The sequence below is a fragment of the Triturus cristatus genome, chromosome 12 (assembly GCF_964204655.1).
Source record: "Triturus cristatus chromosome 12, aTriCri1.1, whole genome shotgun sequence".
NCBI classification, from domain to species: Eukaryota; Metazoa; Chordata; class Amphibia; order Caudata; family Salamandridae; genus Triturus; species Triturus cristatus.
This window is the reverse complement of record NC_140595.1, coordinates 81,163,357-81,183,381: the sequence shown is the minus strand read 5'-3', so window position 1 is coordinate 81,183,381 and position 20,025 is coordinate 81,163,357. Positions and strand designations below refer to the sequence as shown.

The 20,025-nt window shown below is 46.8% G+C and overlaps 1 protein-coding gene across 4 annotated transcripts in view; it reads right to left on the bottom strand.

The window, feature by feature from the left end:
- Nucleotides 1-3,417: 3,417 nt before the first annotated feature.
- Nucleotides 3,418-20,025, bottom strand: part of LOC146772632 (methanethiol oxidase-like) — a 66,389-nt gene continuing 49,781 nt past the window's right edge. For all 4 annotated transcript variants that reach the window (XM_085639234.1, XM_085639235.1, XM_085639236.1 and 1 more), the window contains 4 exons: nucleotides 19,429-19,550; nucleotides 16,245-16,337; nucleotides 4,963-5,081; nucleotides 3,418-4,568 (listed from right to left, as the gene is read on the bottom strand). In XM_085639234.1, coding sequence (XP_085495360.1) covers nucleotides 4,406-4,568; nucleotides 4,963-5,081; nucleotides 16,245-16,337; nucleotides 19,429-19,550 — 497 coding nt within the window. In that variant the 3' untranslated portion in view covers nucleotides 3,418-4,405. The remainder of the gene's footprint in view (nucleotides 4,569-4,962; nucleotides 5,082-16,244; nucleotides 16,338-19,428; nucleotides 19,551-20,025) is intronic.

The following is a 20,025-nucleotide window of genomic DNA, read 5'->3' as shown; positions in this document are numbered from 1 at the left end:
ATCCCCACCACACAAACACATAGCCCCTCTCATTTTGCTTCTTTATTTTCATCCCCTACTCCCCTGCACCTTACTAGGCAAGTAATCCCTAAGGAGGACAGGGAGTGTTCCCCAATATAAGTTAGCAGCCTTCAGGGAGCTGCTGTTCCCTTTCTTGTGCCACAGAGTGAGGCAACCAGATTATTGGATTTGCGAATCGGATCAGAGCCCAAAGTCTGGTCTCCGTTCAATGCATTTAATACAGGACCAGTTATTCAATTCGTGAACGCTTCGCTTACGCCAGCCCTTACACCGGTAATACGTTTTTACAAGTGCTGCCCAGATAGACTTTCGCAGCCCCTTGGCAAGCACAGGTTTGAGCTAACTTACCAACATGGGCAGGAAGGACAGGCAGGCTGTAACCCATGCACCTCTCATCACTCACCTGGAGGTAATGCGTGTTGGATAACCATCATTACGGTCAGAGACTGACCGTATCACATTAACAGTGAGTTCTGGACCCACGTCCCAAACGATGGACACGCACAAGAAATCCAAATCATGTACATTTCAAAAGGTTTTATTAAAAACTAAACAGCGGTTCCAGTGCATATGATATGAATGTGCATTACTGTAGAAATAAAAATAATGGTGGAAACAAACATGTGATTCCTGTTAACATGAGAATAAACGGCAGCATATCAAATGGTGGCCCTAAGGTCACATCATTGAGGGAATCAGTCTTTGTTAGAATCCCTCACTTGCCTTCCTGGCCTCTAGCTATTGTCTAATTTAGCACCAAAAATGCCATCAACACGAATTTCCTGGTTGTCCTCTTTACACACACACTCCTCTCCCTCATACTGCAGTATTTCTCAGTGTGCAGTGAGAGGCCTCAGGCTCTGCTTCTGTTTTTGTTGTGCTTTGCTTGAGAAAGTGACCAGTAAGACCAGCCCTTGCTGGTGTGTGACCTTCCAGCAGGCTGCCAATGAACTGATGCTCTCTTGAGATGCTGCAGCTTCTCTCTCTCCACCAAAATGCCTGTGCATGCAGCTTGGGTACATTTCTCTGTATTATTATGAGAAAAGCAGGTCTTGTGATTTAGGGTGTAAGGAGTGAAAAAGAAACGTGTGAATTTCTCCTGCACGCTTTCCTAAATCTATGACACTTTATCACACTATTGAATGCATAACATACGCTACTGATGGACTGTCATCCTATATCAAACCATCACACTATGGAATGAGAACAATAAATGAAACTATGATCATAACCATATATTTATATTGAATAAATGAATGCCATGAGGAAAAACGTAAAGCATATGACACCGTAAGCTGTCTTCATTGGCGCCTAACGTGATGGGCTGAAGGGCCCCTCTGTCTGCTGACGAGCCAGGCACTCCAGTAGAGACTAAGGTAGAAAGTCTCATTTCTCTGGTCGTTCTGAGCCATAAACTCACCTTGCTTCCTGGGGCTTGGTGAGCAAAAACACCCCATAAATTGAGCTGAGGAGCTAAATGCTAACCTCCAGGCATTCTTGAGTTGTACCCTGGTGGTCTGGGGAGATCTGAGCACCACCTTCACTCACTAGCAGATCCGGGGGCCTCCTGTTGGAGAGGCCATTTTGGGGCAGGTTCACAACAGTGGGTGCCTCACCTGTGGTCCACCAGAATAAATGTGTCTTTGGAATGCTGTGGCTGGTATTGTATATGCCCTGATGGCCTTCACACAACGCACTGAACCCGTGTGACCTTTGCAGGCCAGCTGGCCACCTCTGTTTCATCCTCCAGTGAGAAGAAAAATATTAATTAAAAGCGCACCTGGAATCTAGTATCCCCTTCTTTCGCTTCCGAAGGGTGATATCCTAACCAGAGAGCAGTAGAGCAAAGTGGAAGTGGTGAGTCCCCACCAGACTGTCCGGTCCGACGGAGACAGGGAGAGGAACACGCGGCATGAAAAATCTTGAGCCGGCGCATGTGGATGGCTAGCTCATGGAGTTTGAGGTGTACATTGGTGTCATAAAGCATCAAGAGGCATCAATACGAGGGAGTTACTTCAAGGACAGCGCAAGGAGAGCACGAACAGTGCAGCGTTGCCAAGCAACATTAGTTATTGTGAAATACGATGACTGCAGTAGTTCACCCTCATCCAAATCATGCCCCTTTTCTGTTTCCCTCTTGAGGTGCCATATTCCATTAGAAGTCTTAGAGTCTCCCCTCATTTTAGTGGACTATAGGACCAGGTTGGAGCCGGCTTACTCCCAACAGGCTGATTGTTACTCTCCTCTGGAGCATGATCAAGTTGTTACCTGGTGCAGAGAGAATGGTGCAGTGGAATCCTTCCATTACTTACTAGGAGTAACCAGAAGAGCAACCATCCCGCTGAGATGCCTGACCCCGTTTCCTCAAACCCCACATCAATTTAACTCAAGCATTTTGAGATATCTGGACTTTGAAGATCACTTGTACATGGAGACCGCCGTCTAGGAAGAAATCCGCCCTAGAGTGTAAGGCTACTCTCACTCCTCCTTTGACCAATTTATTGGTGAAACATTGTGCAAGCATCCAGTCATTTACCCAGATGGACTGAAACATTCCTTGTGGATATCGACAAAGGACGCCGATAGAGTCAGTGTTTCAGATGGTCCGCGGTCGGATATACGATTTCAAGGGTATCTGGCAGAAATGCAGGCGCACCCCGATTCTTCAGTCACTTTGCTCCCAGAGTTCAGTTCGCCATCAGTGGAAGCAGTTGACACCAGTACTCAAGATGTAAAACTAAATAAATAAAAATGATGCAGTGGCTCAATGTGTTTCTTCGAAGCCTGCTGGCGAATGCCAACGCTGCCCAGTCTTATTCCTTATCATGACTCTTTCTTCCACCATTTTAGACTTCTTGAGTCTTTACCTCATACTTAAAGGATCTTTTCCATCCTTGCTTTCCTTCACCTTTCTCTGTGTCTGCAAAACATATATACACAAAAGCACTTTGTTGCCTGTAGTTATTTTCAAAACCTCCCATCCAATCCTATGTAGTAAAATTGAGGTTTCTCAAGACAGGATATGAAACAGCTACTATATAAACATTGACACCGGTTGAAGGAAGCACAAGACACAGAGCTGTAAAATGGTTTATAGCATCACAAATAATTGCTTTTTCTTGTTTCCCTTTCATGAAAATAATTAACAAAATCAGTGACTAATAAGTGTGTGAGGTGCAAGTCTCACTACTAAGCCTGAGCTGGAGCTGGGAAGTCTTCCTAGGGTCATGACATGCTGCAGATTAGAAAAGCATAGAATTCCAAAATTAAATCCACTTCTCAGGGGAGGTGATTGTTTTCTTGACCAGGCCAAAAGTTGGAAAAATTATGGCAAGTATCTCTCAGCATTTTTTACTCTACTGTCACTTTGAACTTGATAAAAAAGGTGAAGATATGTTTTTTTTTAAAAACAAATTTTATTGAGCATTTATTAATGGCATATTACACATTTGACAATATGGTAACATCCTTCAGTGCATTCGGTAGTTCAACTTCCCATAGATTACATTTCCGTCCAGCAACTTAAACTGCATTTGAGGAGATTAGAAACAGTGTGAAATCTCTCTTTCTCCTCCATCTGCTGTAGTTATTTAATATGCCAATCGTCCATCTATGCCTTGAAGTATATGTGTTATAGCCTACATCATGCTGTCACATACCCCAAACAAAACAAAAGAACTCCACAACCCCACTTCCATGCCCCCTCCCACTAGGCTTGCCATGGCAGAGGTTGGTGGTCTCTTATAGGGTGCGAAACTCTAATAACATAGGTCGATGAACGGGTTTGGCTCGTGTAAAAGGCGAAAATATGTTTGAGGATATACAGAAGAGGAAAATGCTATTCTAGGATATGTTGTGCGCTAGACATGAAATATGTAAAAAAAAAAGTAAATGGATGCCCCCGATGTGCTCAACGTGACTTACTGGCTAAGAGAAGCAACTGAAGTTTATAAACAAGGTAGACAATGTCTCTTAAACAAAAAAGACCAGTTTTTGGCTATCTTTGGCACATTGGTTATAAAGACGCGTAGATGGGTCAATACAAATGAGGTACTATGGATGGACGATTGAAAGCACTGGATGCACTTATCGTAAGCTCAAAAAAAGTTCCATGTGTTTTTTATGTACAGATGTTGGCTATAGGGTAAACAGCCCAAAATATCTGTATAATACTTCAGTTTTGAGGTAAAAGCTGGCCTGGCACAAAGAGAGGGACTCTTTAACCATCTGATGGTGTTGTGGACCTTTTTTTTTTTTTTTAAAGTGAAGAAAATGATAGTCGGAGATATAAAAATGCATTTTTTATAAAAAATGGCTCATTAATTGTGAGTGACCAGCAACCCTTAGCACCCTTGACCCTCTTGCCCACCAAGCCTTCTTCCCACTATATCCAGATGTCAGAAGAGCAGTCCCCTCCAGAGAGGCGCATTTCGTGGGCGAGGGACGGGCCACATGGCTCCTTGCCGAAATCGATGAGAAAATTTTTGTTGATGGTCAGGCCACCCTTCTCAGCGTCCACGTCGATCTGAACCATTGCTGCCCCCTCTCTGAAAAAGAGCAGAAAAAGGGAACATTTATGTTTACACATTAGTGAGTCCTGCTTCCAATGGGACTTTCCATTTGCAGGCTGATACATTCCACCATTCACACATTAAAACATGAGTTTGCAGAACTTCTAGGTGTTCGTCCAGGGCCGGCAACGTGAAATAAAGCAACAGAAACCTCCACTATGAAAACAAGCATTGACAAAGCCAATAATCTGGTTTTGTGTTGACAGTGGAAATCTATGGGTACAAAGGCCCTCATGGTAGGTTTCTCAATACTAATTTAAGTGTACTACTTCTTATAGTTTTTCTATGGATACAACTGATATTTTTTTTTATTTCTCTCTCCCTGTTTCAAGTTACGATCCTAGAGCGCAACAGAGGCGGCATCTCGTACTTCACCATGTCTGGATAGAACTGCTTGTCCCAGGTGCTGATCAGGGAGGTGGTAGAATACAGCCTCTTTCCATCAAAGCTGAGCTGGATCATCTGAGGCCCTCCCTGAATCTTCTTACCCTGAAAAAAAGAAAATAAATGGGAATTAATTAATTGGCAGGGTAAAAACTAGCCGATCGCCTCTGCTTGGGACGCAGTCTTAGAGGAGGCAAAATCAATCATTGCTGAGGCTACACCCCCCATGATGTGCTCCTCCTCCCCCCATCTACCTCCCCAACTGGTCCATCACTCTCACTCTGCATATTCTCCATGCTAGAAATCCCACTCGCCCCAACCTGAGCAACCTGAGAGAGACCACTACCAGCAACTAACTCGCCCTCTCGCCCCCCCCCACCCTCTCCTTCCTATGGTTTCATCCACGCCAATAGTCCAAAACCAGACTGCACCCCCACCCATGAGATCGGGGACATTTGACCTATCGCTATGGACCCTAAGATCCTGGTAATGTAACCCTGGCTGATTTGTCTGTTCTCACTGAGGTTATTGCAAAACATTCAATAAAGCTTGTTTGAGGGGAGGAGCCTAGCACGCAACCAAGATGGCCGCGTAGGTGCGAGGCTCCCGAGGACCTCCGCGACCTCCTACATAAATCCTGACAGAATCCTGTCCCAGATGAGGGGACTGTATTTGTGAGCCCGAGCAGAGGTGACGTCCGTTTTCCGTTTTCAAATCGGACCTCGGACACCGGCGGGAGCATCGATAGAGGTTTGCGGCCTTCTCCACACCGGCCCCCCGTCCTGGAGTAGTGGGGCGATCCGGACACAAAGTGAACAACAGCGGCGGGTGAGGCTGGGTGGCTCGCGTGCCCCGCACTTTCACTTTCGCTTTTGCGCCCTCCTTGCTGCCAGGCGAGGTTGGGTTGCGGGGCGGTGTGCGGTGCTGTGGCCTCGTTGGGCTGCCCTGCCGACCCGCCGGCAGCGATCTGTCCTGAGGATCGGCGGTTGCCCCCCCCCGGAGCCCTTGAACGGGATTGTCTGCCCCCTTTCTGAGGAGATTGGCTCGATTTGGGGATTGCGACCATGGCCACAAAACAAGATGGCGACCGGGCCAAGGTGAAGTCGACCCGTCGTGGCACGGCCCAACAATCCAATAACATGGACCGCTACACCCTCCAGAAGGGATCTCCAGAGGTGCTGCGTAAGTCCCCCACGGGCCCGACTGATGCTCCCGCTCTGCCCACGGACCTGACCCTCCGGGACGTCATGGGCGCCATCGCCGAGATGAAGGCCTCGGTGGACCAGCGCTTTGACACTCTGGCGCAGAAGATCGACTCGGTCCTCGTGGACGTGGGCCTCGTGAGAGCCGATCTGTCGAAAACAAATGACCGGGTCGATTCTTTGGCCCACTCTACCTCGGGCCTCACCACTGACGTGGCGGCCCTTCAACAGGAGGTGCGCAGGCTAGGCCAGGCGAGCGCCCTGATGAATCGTCGACTGGAGGATTCCGAGGGTCGGGCCCGGAGAAACAACGTCCGCATTATCGGGGTGCCGGAGGGACGAGAGGCGGAGGCGGCGGATCTGTTCGTGGAAGACCTGGTCCTCACCCACCTACAGCCCCGGGGGCTGAGCAAATTCTTTGCTGTGGAACGGGCCCATAGGGTCCCCGGGGGTAGACCTAAGATCGGCGCCCCTCCGAGGCCTCTCATCGCCCGGATCTTCAATTTTAGGGACAGAGACGCTATCCTGCAGACTTCTAGGCTCCAAGGGCCGGTCAGACTGGACAACATGGACATTAATTTCTATCCTGACTTTACCCCGGCGGTCCAAAAGCAGCGATTGAGCTTTCTGGGAGTCAAACGTCGCCTACGAGACCTGAATCTCAAATATTCTATGCTTTTTCCAGCTAAGCTGAGGGTGGAGGTGGATGGCCACACACACTTTTTTGATCGTCCCGAGGCGGCCGGGGACTGGCTGGACACTTTGCCCGGAGACCGGGGCCGGGGGGGCGGGGGAGGAGCGGTTGGTGGGGAGGGTCCGCCGGATCAGGACTAAGAGACTAATGGTAGGCCTTGCTCCGGGCTGTGTTATTGTCACCATTGACTGTTAGGGTAAGTTCCCCTCCTGAGGGGGTCGTGCGGGGTCTCTTGGGGGATCTCCCTCCTCCTCTGGGGGACTAGTTAGTTTTCTTCTATGGGGCGACAGGCACACTGCACTTTGGGGGGGCTGTCTGGGCTCATGCAGGGGTGCAGGGTGGGGGGAGTTTTGTTGGGATGGGTGGGTTGGGGTGGGGTGTGGTTCGTTTCTACCGCAAGGCAAACCCTTTATTGTACTGGTGTTCTTGAGTTGCTCTCGGGGGGACAAATGATGGCTTCTGTATGTGATGGGGGGTAGGGACCTGACTTTGTTGTCCTGGAACGTCAACGGGCTGGGGGATAGGATTAAGCGGGGTGTGGTCCTGCAGTATCTGAAACGGATTTCGCCTGATGTGGTCTTTCTGCAGGAGACACACCTTATTGGTAACTCCTTTTGTGCCATGAATCGACGTGGTTATCGTTTGGTGGCCCACTCGGGCTTTACGTCAGGCTCACGGGGGGTGGGCATTATGGTCAAGACCTCGCTCCCGCTAGAAATAGACGAGGTGCGCCATGATGAGAGGGGACGCTACACTGTTTTGGTGGGGAGAATGGAGGGCAAAGTGGTTGTCTTTGTCTCAGTGTACGTCCCACCGGGGTTGCAGTCCACCACCTTTGCGGACCTGGGGCGCCTCCTTCTTGACCTTCCGGGGGGGCTTCTGTTGGTTGGGGGGGATTTCAACGCAGTGGTTTCTGGGACTATGGATCGTTATCCCCCTAGGGACCTCCCCCGGGCACAGGCGTGGCTGTCGGGCCTTTTGGATACACTGGGATTGGTGGACTGCTGGCGTTTAAAGCATCCCACTCAGCTGCAGTACACCTTCCATTCGGGTGCCCATGGTAGCCTTTCGCGGCTTGATCATATCCTTGTCCCTGCGGCCTATGCCGGGAGGGTGGGGGAGGTGCGCCATTTGGCGAGGGGCATTTCAGATCACTCCCCGCTCCTGTTGCACTTTGGTGTCTTCCCGAGGGGGGAGGGCAGGGTAGCCCCGATCAACGCTTGGTACCTGCGCGACCCCACTATTCACGCTGACTTGATTAAATCCTTGCAACGGTATTTCGAGGAGAATGTGGGGTCAGTCCTGTCGGCTATCTCCCTTTGGGAGGCTTTCAAGACAGTGCTGAGAGGGGAGGCCCTCTCCTTTATTTCCCATGCCCGGAGGCGCGCACAGGAGGAGGTGACCCGGGTGGAGGCTGAAATTACTGAATTGGAGGGTGATTTGGGGAGTGGGGTGACTGAGGCTGCGCTACACGTTCTGCACCTCAAGCAGGCGGCCTATAGGGCCCTCGTCACGGAGGCGGCTAGGGGCCTCAGCAGAGAGCAACAGGGGCGACTGTATGATGTGGGTGATAAGGCGGGCAAGTTGATTGCGTGGTTGGATAAGAAGGAGAGAGCGAGTCGTGTAGTCCCGCTGATTGAGAGGGCGGATGGCGTGCGTGTCACTGAGCCGGAAGGCATTGTTTCTTGCTTCGCGGATTATTTCCGCGAGGTATATTCCCCGGTTTCTACCTGCTCGGAGGAGGATTCCCATGCCCTGCTGCGTGACATCGCGCTCCGCTCCCTTTCTGTGGAGGACAGGGAGTTGCTGGATGCCGCCCCCACCTCGGACGAAATCGCCCTCGCCGTCCGCTCGGTCGCTTCTGGCAAGGCCATGGGCCCGAACGGCATTCCTATCGAGTTATACAAGCTGCGACCGGATGTACTGGCACCCCACCTCCGCGCGATGTTTCTTGCGGCCCACTCGCGGGGCTCCCTCCCGCCGGACCAGCGTCTGGCTACCATCGTGGTTATCCACAAGGAGGGGAGGCCTCGAGACCGAGTCACATCCTATCGGCCTATCTCGCTCTTGAATGCGGAGCCTAAAATCCTCGCCAAGGTGCTCGCCAACCGGCTGGTCGGCGTGGTGGGCGACCTGGTCCACCAAGACCAGTCCGGCTTCATTCCCCATCGCAATACGGCTCTTAATCTACGACGCCTGCACGGCGTGCTAGCGCGTGTTCCGTTCGTGCGGGAGCCGGCCATCTTGGCGTCTTTGGACGCCACCATGGCGTTCGACACACTCGAGTGGCCGTACATCTGGGCGATGCTGGCGAAGTTCGGCTTCGGGCCGGGTTTCGTCAGCTGGGTCAAATTGTTGTACTCGGACCCACTTGCGCAGGTGGTGGTGAATGGTCGAGTCTCGGCCCCATTCGTGCTGGGACGGGGCACGCGACAGGGTTGCCCCCTGTCGCCGCTCCTGTTCGCACTGGCCTTGGAACCTCTGGCGGAGTGGCTGCGGTGGCACCCTTCTATCCGAGGTCTCCGTTGGACCCCCGAGTATGAGGACCGCGTGTCTCTCTATGCAGACGACATCCTTTTGTATTTAGCCTCCCCGCGTAAATCACTGATTGTCCTGGTCGATGTTCTGCACTCATTTGGCCGTAATTCAGGCCTTGTCATCAACTGGGCCAAATCCTGTGTCTATGTGCTTTCCGGGGAGGCTCCTGTCCTCCCGCGGGGCTGTCCGATCCAGATTGCCTCGGAGGGATTTCGATACTTGGGTGTCTACATTACGCTTGACCCAGTGGCCCGCTACGAGCGAAATTTGCTTCCCCCCCTCCAGCGTTTGAAGGAGGATGTCGCGCGCTGGAGGCGCTTGCCACTTTCGCCGCTCGGCCGGGCGGCTTTGTTCAAGATGATGTCACTGCCGCGCTTCCTGTACGCTCTCCAGAACACCATGGACCTGGTCCCAGCGCGCTACTTCCGTGAAGTGGAGGGTCTACAGCGCCGCCTGTTCTGGGACGGGAGGCCGCGTATAGCCCTGGCAAAGTTGACGCTCCCGTGGTACGACGGAGGGATTGCCCTCCCGGATATTAAACGGTATTACTGGGCCTCCCAGTTAGCTGCAATTAATCACGGCCTCTATGGGCCCGCCCTAAACCCGGCATTTGAAATGGACAAGATGCTCCTGCCCGGTGGCGACTACAATCGAGCGCTCTACGCTAGTGTGCCCGATTCCCGCTTGACGGGACCCACGCGTGTTATGGTGCGAGTATGGCACGCGGCTAGTGCAGCTATGGGCTGGAAGGACCGTTTGACCCGGGCGTCACCGCTGTATGCGTCCGAGAGGTTGGGCTCTCTGTGGACCTCAAAGGGCTTTGCGCAGTGGGACACTATAGGCATCAGTACAGTGGGGGATCTCTGGACGAGGGGAGGATTTAAAACATTTGAGACGTTGCAGGCGGAGTTTCAGCTGCGGGGCAGTGAATACTTTCGGTACCTGCAGGTCCGTCACGCACTGGGCTCCGTCTTCTCAGACGTGGCCTCCATCCCGGAGTCCTCCCCCCTGGAGGATCGAGTGCTAGATGGCCATGTTCCGGACAGCACGATCTCCCTCATTTACAAGAAATTGATAAATGATCGCTCGGGCTTACTGACTGGCCTCCGCGAGGCCTGGGTTGCCGATGGGCTGGAGTTGGACGACGAGGACTGGATTTCCGCGGTGGCCTCTCCGAAGGAGGTGGCCATCCCGGCTCGCCTTCGTTTCGTCCAGCTTAAGATACTCCACCGGGTGTACATGACGGGGCCAAGGCTTCTGCGTATGGGCTATGCCGAGGACGGACTGTGTAAGCGTGGATGTGGTGCCTCAGCGACCTTTCTACACATTTTGTGGGAATGCCCGAGGGTGGAGCGATTCTGGCGTGGTGTGCATGAGGTCCTGCGAGCGGTTACGCATGTCGCGCTGTTGCCTGAAGCGAGGAGATGTCTGCTGAATGTGTGGGAACCGACCGATTACTCAGTTCCGCAGACGCGATGGGTGACTCTGGGCTATATGGTGGCTAAGCGGGACGTTGCACAGCTGTGGGGATCCCAGAGGTCCCCGGCGGTATCGGCCTGGAAAGAACACATGGATTGGTGCATGTTCCGAGAAAAGGTGGTGTATGTGGCGCGGGGTAAGCCTGGTGCATGGGTGAAGATATGGGGCCCCTGGAACGCCTTCCGCGGGGATATCTGCGAGCCGCCGTCGTTGCCTACCGCCTCACCAGCTCCATCCCCTTAGTTTTCTCCCTTCCCTAGCTCCAAGCATAGTGTTCCCCCAGTCCTGGACTTGTTTCCCTTCCCCTCTTGGGGGTTTTCAGTGGATGGTTTGGGGTCCCCCATTTGAGGAGCACGTGCTGTCACTCTCGATTGTGGGTTGCCTTGCGGGTGTGTGTTTATTTATGTTGTTGTGTTGTAGAAAATGAAACCGTATGGCGGGCTCTGAGCCACATGGCCTGCGCTGTTGATACCTCCTGCCTTAGTGTCTATGCAAAGCTAAGTGCCTCATTGTATGTTTCTCATTTGTTATCGTCACTTTAGCGGCCGGCCGGAAGGTTGTAGGCCCATACCTGTATATATTTGAGATTGCAATAAACGGTTTCAAAAAAAAAAAAAAATAAAGCTTGTTTGAAGAAAAAAATTACATGGTATAAAGTGGGTCAACTTTACTATGCACATCAAGAAGTGACGGACCAGTGCTTTTTAAAGACCAGTAGAGGCGCTGCATTTTGTTCAGAATAGCTTGGTTATTTGAGGAGAACAGACCTAATTCAGGCGGTCCACAGGCATAATTAAGTATAACGACAGCATAATACAATTGGTTGGCATGGATAACTGAAGAGCTCAATGGACATAAATGAGCACAAGTATAATTGTGTAGAAGAGGTGGAATATTTGTGCAGAACCATTGTGATGTGTGTGCAGAATGTGCTTTGAGAAAAACATCTGGTGTAGTTGAAGAACCCACCAGAAGTAGCTGAAAAGCACCACAAGCATGAGTGGGAAGCACAGCCAGTCTGACCGCATGCGTAAGTGAGCAGCACCACTGGCATAATTGAGCCATACAATTGGCATAAGTAAACAGCACAACAGATACAACTGCACAACACATGAGGCCTAATTCAACACTACATCGGCAGGGTTGAGTAACTGAGCTACACAATGGCTATATCTGCACTTCAACCATCTTCATAACTGAGCAACACAATTGAACTGCTCAGCTGGCATCATTGGGTGGTAACCTCATAGTGCTAAAAGCAGGCTGCAAAATCTTAGCAGCCCTGTCTACATACATGCCAACACCTTCTCATAAGATGCGTCACAGAACCACCTAAGGGTAAGAAGAGTAATATGTTATTTTCTGGCACAAAACTTTGATGAGATGTTTACTGGTACAGGGATATGATGGGCAATCATAGAACCTAACATTTCAATAATCTTGTCTGATCTAAAATGTGTGACAAGCCTTTTTTACAGTTGTACATTGCCCCATATGGGCACTTATTTTTCTTTGACTTCAATGCTAATCCTCTGTGCACCCAGAGGTTAAACTAATTACAGACCTTTCCAATGGAGTATTATGAATATTTTTGTTGCTACAGAGAATACATGATTTCTAGGGACTATGATAAACACTGAAGTTCTAGGCAACTTCATGGACATTGCCCCACATTTACCTGTACAAACCGATGGATTTGCCTGCATACTTTGAAAGATGTAATACTCTTAACCATATCCCCGGAGGTTTATACCCATGACCTAAGTTAAGAAGAGGCTATCACATAAAATATACTGTTTTTCCAATTGGCACTGATGAGTAGTTCTAGATGGGCAGAACATTCCAAATAAATGGTTAGTTCAATACACACAGGTTAAAAGATTCAAACAACCCCACCCTGAGCCGTGTTGTAAGTTTTTAACAAAAGTTTAACATCTCAGCTTTATCTTAGCGTCTTTAAAACAGAAGAAAAGGGAAGCCTTTAGATTAAAAAATGAATTCTGCAGATGGCCCTCTAGCCTATAGAGGTGTCTTTGACCTATCACCATTCTCTGCATTTTACTCACTGAAGCTGAAGTTCTCCATTGAGGTTTCAGGACTCTCGCATATGTGTTTAGCAATGCACCCTTGTTAGCACGACTACCATTGCTTCATCTGAACATTACTTTGTGTGACTGCTACTTTGTCTACCATTACCTCTACTCACTATCCATTCGCCCAGGGACATTATATCGACTTTGACATAGCTTTGGAGCTTGAATTGAAAGGATTGGAAGTACAATATCCAATTTACCCAGCCTATGCTGGAAGACGTCGAACTAATGGCCATAGTCTCCGTAATGACCCTGGCCCAAGTACATGTCAGTAGAAGTCAAGGTAATTCAAATACAGAGGTCAACATAATGATGTTTTCACACGTCGAGCACTTAGTCCAACCCAGATGCTGTTAGACTGAGCGTTCTTCAAATTAAAACACACTGTGGTTCCCCTTACTTCTCATAAAGATTTCTGTAGACGCAAGTATGCTGTAGGCCCAAACAGAGCACAGACATTCTGGAATAATTGTACTGGCAATGTGGGTCAGCTGTGATTACTAGAGCAAGGCTTTTATGGCATTTGTAAGGTGGGTGTTCTGCAATAGACAATATGCTTGAGGTCAGATAGCTCTAGAGGGATGGACAGAGTAGAACATGTTCATACAATCAAGAAATTATGGATAAGATACATATCACCCTCTTCTCGAATAAAATCTCTCCAATACTGTCACAAACTAAACTGATGTTAATAAATAGGTCTTACTGGACACCGAGAGGATTTTTAAACTGAACCTCAGTGAAAGCCCTACATGCTGGAATTGCAAATCCCACATTGGTACCCTTGCCCACATGCTTTTCCACTGCCCTATCCTTCAAACATATTGGGATAAGATTTACGAGTGTATAGGCAATATTTTCAACATAACCCCTCCAAGGGAATTCTCTTATGTCCTTCTAGGTGCTCTAGACCCTAAGATCACAGGTGTAAATGACTGATACTTGCTAGATCTGATGCTCACTCTAGCATGTAGAATTGTTCTGAATAAGTGGAAAAACTCCAAGGAAGTCTCATTTAGGATGTGGCAAGAATGGCTCTCCTTCCTTAGAGGAGCGGACAACGCCGCACTCCACGCCTCTGGTGTAAATCACACAGGAAGTTATGGAAGTCCCTTGCTGCTTTTTCCTTCTCACATGACCCTCCGTGAAATTAGACTCAATTCCCCATAATGTAATGCTCATGGAATACCATACTCGCGGTGATACTCCTGTACTGTATTGGATTTTCCACCACTACAATCATGTAACTGTACTTGCTTGATTTGCCTGTACTGCATAGTATTTGTTATTACTATCCATGTATATCGCTGCGACTTCACTGTGATCACTATGGCAAGGCACTTGAGTAACTTGTTGTTCTCCATTTACTTTGCTTTCTTATGACTTACAGGTATTCTTATTTTCGATTCTCCTTTTCGATTCTCACTTTCGTTCCTGTTAATCATCTCACCATTGTACTTATCATTATTACTGAGTTGACCATTATTTATTTGTTCATTTGAAATTTAATAAAAATGATTTGAAATCAAAAAAAGAAATTATGGAGAGAAAAAGGGTAGATTTTCTATAAGATTTTAAGGACAATACCTTAGGGTGTGAACTGCATGAGCGGCTCCACTGGTAGCCAGCATGAATTATTAAGCAGTAATGAAATGTCATCAAGTTTGCCAAAGCACACCACCGGCTAAAGTCGCATTCTGAACCAAATGCATTTTTAATACAAAATTGATGTGCTCCCAAGTACAGCCTGTTCCAGAAGTCAAGACATTAGAAACATCTGCCAGACGGGTACTCCATCACAAACACAATGGATTACCAAGATTTTTCAGTCTGCCTTATTACAAGTGCATTTAAACCCAAGGAGGCTGAGCAGACTAGGGTTATGGCTGGGAAAGCTTAAAGGAATGCAGATGGGAGCTTAAGCTACAATATTCACATGCACGTGTGTGTGTGTGTGTGTGTGTAAGTGTGGGGTTATGTAAGTGTGGGTGTGTTCATGAATGTAAGATTTACTATGTGAATGTGCAAGACTGACTCTGGAAGGTCTAGGTGGGCCATATCCCACCCAAACATATTCCTATATTTGTACTCAAGCAATCGCAGGATCTATCTGTATATGTTTGCCCACAATAAAGGTGTGTGGTGGATCAGTACTAAGTTCCTGTGGCTTTCTGGACTTTTGGGTAGGAGCTGCAGCTCCTGGACTGTCCATAATACAGGTGAAGGCAGGAAGGGTATGAGGTATGGGAAATGGGATGTCGCATTCAATGCTTATCCCTCTCTCATCCTCTGTTTATGAATATAATGCTGCATCAGAGGTTATACTTCTTCTGTCCTCTCTTTGGGAAGGGAAACAACAGCCTACCCCCACAGGCCTCATTACTCTTGAGCAGGAGACCAGGGTAGCAAAAGAGACACTAACACCATCTACGACGGTCCGATCTTTAGTTACTAAAAATTACCCTAAGGATGAGCAGAATCCATGAAAGGGTGGGATGGGGCCCTCCAAATATGCGGTCAATCTCTTTGAAGCAGGTGAGACTCTTGACTCAAATAAGAATTTCTCTAGACACAAAGATGCCGTAGGCCCCAGCAGAGCACCTAGAGTGTTTTGGCACCATGGTTGCGACAAAGTAAGGCAGCTTTGAGTAATTAGAAAAGGCAAAGGCTTTTGTAGCCTTTCTAAGTTGGACAGTCACATTGAAACTGTTATTTCTTAGCAAAACATTATTTGAGGAGAGAGTGGAAGAATCAATCCCTTTACCATGAGAATGATTCTACTGACAATTTACTGCACTGGAGAGACAAGAAGTGTAAACTCTTAGATGTTACTTTCATGAGGTTGCTGCAGAAGTAGGTTTGGCCTTTCCACTTAATGTAATCTGTTGGGCTACAAATACCACTCCAGCATCTCTCTACTCAGAGATTTCATGTGTGCCATTTAGTCTGTGAACTTTTTGGCCCATATTTGGAGTTGATGAGGAGCTCTTCAAGAAGACAGAAACCACAGAACCTCTTGCCAGTATCAAGTGGGGAATAAGTAATTAAGCTGATGTTCAGGGACAGAGATTTTGCGAGGTATCTCATCTTTAGACTTTAAATAAATGATAGGAGAAGATCAACTTCAGCTCGGCAGCCATGTTTATGCAATTTCAGAGGTCGACAGATGCTCAAAGTCCACATTAGGGAACTGCTGTGAAGGACGGAGGGTAAAATGCCAGACAATTAGGAGAAATCACTAAGGTGAGTTGTTGATGCTTACCTTCAAGATGAGAAGCTCTGGCTGGCACTTAAGTTCCTCGTCGTGCACCACGGTTACCGGTCCTCCTTTTGCAATGCTGCCACCGATCCACACCTGCAACACACGATACAATCACGGTTAGATAACATCTCCTCTCTACCTCCCAACTTGGCTTCTGTGCTAGTTCCTGTAGTCCACTATGCTGCATAAGTCATCACGATTAGCTTTAGTAGCTTGAGCGTTCCCCAATAAAGAATTTCCTAACTAGTAAACCACAGATTTGAATACTGTGAAGGCGATCTAACCTTCTCTTATTGTTAAATTGAGTAACATTGCCGTGTTTCACCCTGGATGCACAGGCGAGATTTGTATCAACCCCAATTTGTTATAACACAGGCTTGACACAGATCAAAACTTCTGTTCAAAGTGGGTAAGGTGCCTATTCACAGATTTCAGTGAGGCAGCTACTTCTCACTCAATTCTACTGTGACTATTGGTAACGCCTTGGGAAGATCGTTGACTCGTACAGCCAGAGCGAAACATTTGTTGGCTGACAAATGCATCAAACTCATAGCCAAGGAATGAATATGTTTCCGCGTAAAAAAGAAATACAACAATAAACAAGGAACAAATTTCGCACAGCAGTCAATTTTGGAACATGCTTATGAAAGATATCTAAAGAATTCTACTAACCTATCTTTAGCTACAATTCTTAGATTGAGTTTAATAATTTTGGCATAGGGTAGTGCATGTCTTTCTTTACTTTATTTAGCTCGAGTGTGCCCACTGTGAGTTTTGAAGATCAATGTTATTTATAGAACGTTATAAGCCATGTTTGCCCTTTAAAACAATCTAAATAACAGGTATTACTATCACCTGCTTTAATAGTGTTCAAATTACAAATCTCTGAAGGCTGAGTTGTTCTTGCTGGGGATTCAAACTCATGACTTGTAGGTGTTAGCAGGACGTGTTCACCACACTGACCCATCTTGCTGACAGCTAATAACAGCTATTGGTCTTATTAGTCCAAAATTAAGATCTTATCTTAGAAGAAAGTAGATCATAGACTATCTTATAAGAAGGTATCGCAAACCAATTTAACTGAAACATAAGTTAAAAAATTATGAATGTATTATGTTAACCTGATTCTTCTGCTATTATTTGTCATTACTTGTCTAAAACTAAATGCATTTTTAAAATGTGACTGGTCTGTTTAAGCATGAGAAAGACATTGAAACTGTGATTTGTAAGCAATTCATTATTTAAGAAGCAAGAGATTTCATGTTGCTGAGCATGTCAGGTAAATGGTTAATAGCTCTAGTCTCAGTATCAAGCCAATACATCTAGCAGCAAATCATTTCAGATTCATGAGAAACATGCTTTGCGTTAGTAATATCTCTAAGGTGTGATAGATGACATGGACAAAGTAACACAGCCTGCGTTATTTAAACAATTGGTTTCCAAAACAAGGTTACCTGATGCAACCGTCTTTCGGTGACACCACTTAAAAGGTGATTCAAGGCGCTTTTTTCATGCACAAAATGTATTTCTATGTGAAGTCATACTGGTAGTTGTGACCTCTTGGGTAATCCTAAAGGACTGGCATTGTGGCTTTCCGGGGCAGTGTCAAAAGCGAGATAGATATTTTAAGAGCGGATGCCGATAAATAATTTTTAAAAATTTTTTGGTTCAGTTCTGTCTTCACTATCACTAGGGAATAACTACAGCATTGGTAGTAAAAGAATATGTTGAGAATTTACACTTTATATCATATTGTGTGTCTCCCTGATAAAAGTACCATTGGTGCAAAAAAAGCTACACACCAGTGTTTGTGTGGTGCACTGAACCTGTTTTATACATATTAATGCTTTGCCATCTTGTAACATTTATAGCCCACAATGCAGGGTTCAAGAGAATATTGTATTTTCATCGCAGAGACTTAGTTTAGAAAAAGAAAGGGAAATTTCACCACATCATGGCCGATGCTTAATAGACAAACCTACAGGTGCGCAAAGGTTTTGTTATGCAGTTTCAAGTCGAATATCCAGGCAACCACAGCTTTGCATAGCTTGGTGTTTTTCCTATGTTTAGGCCAAGGTGCAGGATTTTCCAACAATGTGGCAATATTTATTTGTTTGTGCTAAATTAAAGTAGAAAGTAGATTTGATGGTTTCACGAGATTCATCTTGAAATCCCTTTTCATCACGGCTTTGAAAATTGATCATTTTGCCAATCTTCTTTATTCTCACAGCAAAAGGGCGTGAGAGCTCCTATTTGCATGTGAAAATCCACCTGTGGGGAATTTGACTGGAACATCAAAAAGAGTCAAATGGAGATAACACAATACAACAGAGGTAATTCTTTGAAACAGTGAGCACCAGACATTACAATCCATTAAAATGTGGAGATTCAAGTATGCCTGAACAATGTTACTCCTTGTGACTTTATGAAAATGAATTTGTAAAAAGACTTTTAACGATTAATCGAAATGGGACCATGATACGCATTGTCTCATTTTCTTGACTGGTGTTTTCACAGGACTGAAAACATGATCAGTAAATGTATGAGGATGAGTATTGCCTCAAATAGAGGGACTTTTACATATGTAGTGGAATGATTGCAAGAATTTGCCTCATTTTGACTTTCGATCATTCAAGAATGGGATGTGAGATTCTATGGTGAATGCTGTTCCTCTGCTGTATTCAGATTAACTGAAGAGACTATACATACCCAGCCCCTTGATGAAGGACAAATGTGTGCTCGAAACATATTGAGAGAATCAATTTTGGCATTAAGTGTTATGATTGGATTTAATAAGCCCCAAAAATATAAACAAAAGGATTTAATATCAGAAAATGTATATAGAAATAAAGAAAATATATATGCAAAACAAAATTACAAGAGAACTGTTTTATTAAAAAACTATGAAGCTGATTCGCAGCCGAATTGTTGAAGACCCGGTAAGTCCAGAAAGGTTGCAACAGGAGCTTCCTCGCATAGCTGGATAGCAATTAGTACATGGAATGATTTGGTCCCATGATAACAATTGAAGAAGTTGCAAATACACAATTAATGGGTATTTGGAAAGCAAGGAACTTCACAATAAAGTCTCCACACCCCATAACTTATTATTTTCAGCCCAAGAAAGCCCAAAACAATCACCTGAAAGTTAATAACCAGCAATGACACCCCAGGGAATGCTTACCTGTCCCACCAGTTTGGGCTTGCTGGTGTTGGTTATATCGTATTGACGCACATCCCCGTGCAGCCAGTTGTTGAAGAACAAGTATCGATCGTCCATAGAGATCACGATGCTGGTTATGAGGCCTGAGGAAGCAAATACGGCACTGAGAACCTCAAATGATAAAGTACATACCACAATGGAGTGTATGCTTCAAAGCACACTGTGGTATTTGTTCTATTTATTATACATCCGTATTACCAACTGCTAGGATACCCATGCTATAAAGTGCAGATACCACAAGTTGCATTATATTGTTCTTGCAAGGTGAATAACATTTTGGACATAGTGTTGTCAGATGAAGAATTGGAGATGCCAGGGACTGAACCAATCCATGGCAGTGTGATCACCTCATACTGTCTATCCATGTGCGCCAGTCTCCTTACATTGTCGATGTGGGAGATCCTTCTTACAATGTCTACGTGCCACCAGTTGCTCAGCATCCATGCGCCCCTCACTCCCCAGATTACCAGTCCAACAGCTTAAAAGTCCTCAGAGGTTGGGGAGTCACAATATTTGGTCAAAATATAGAACATCAACAAATTGACACCTCAATATTGA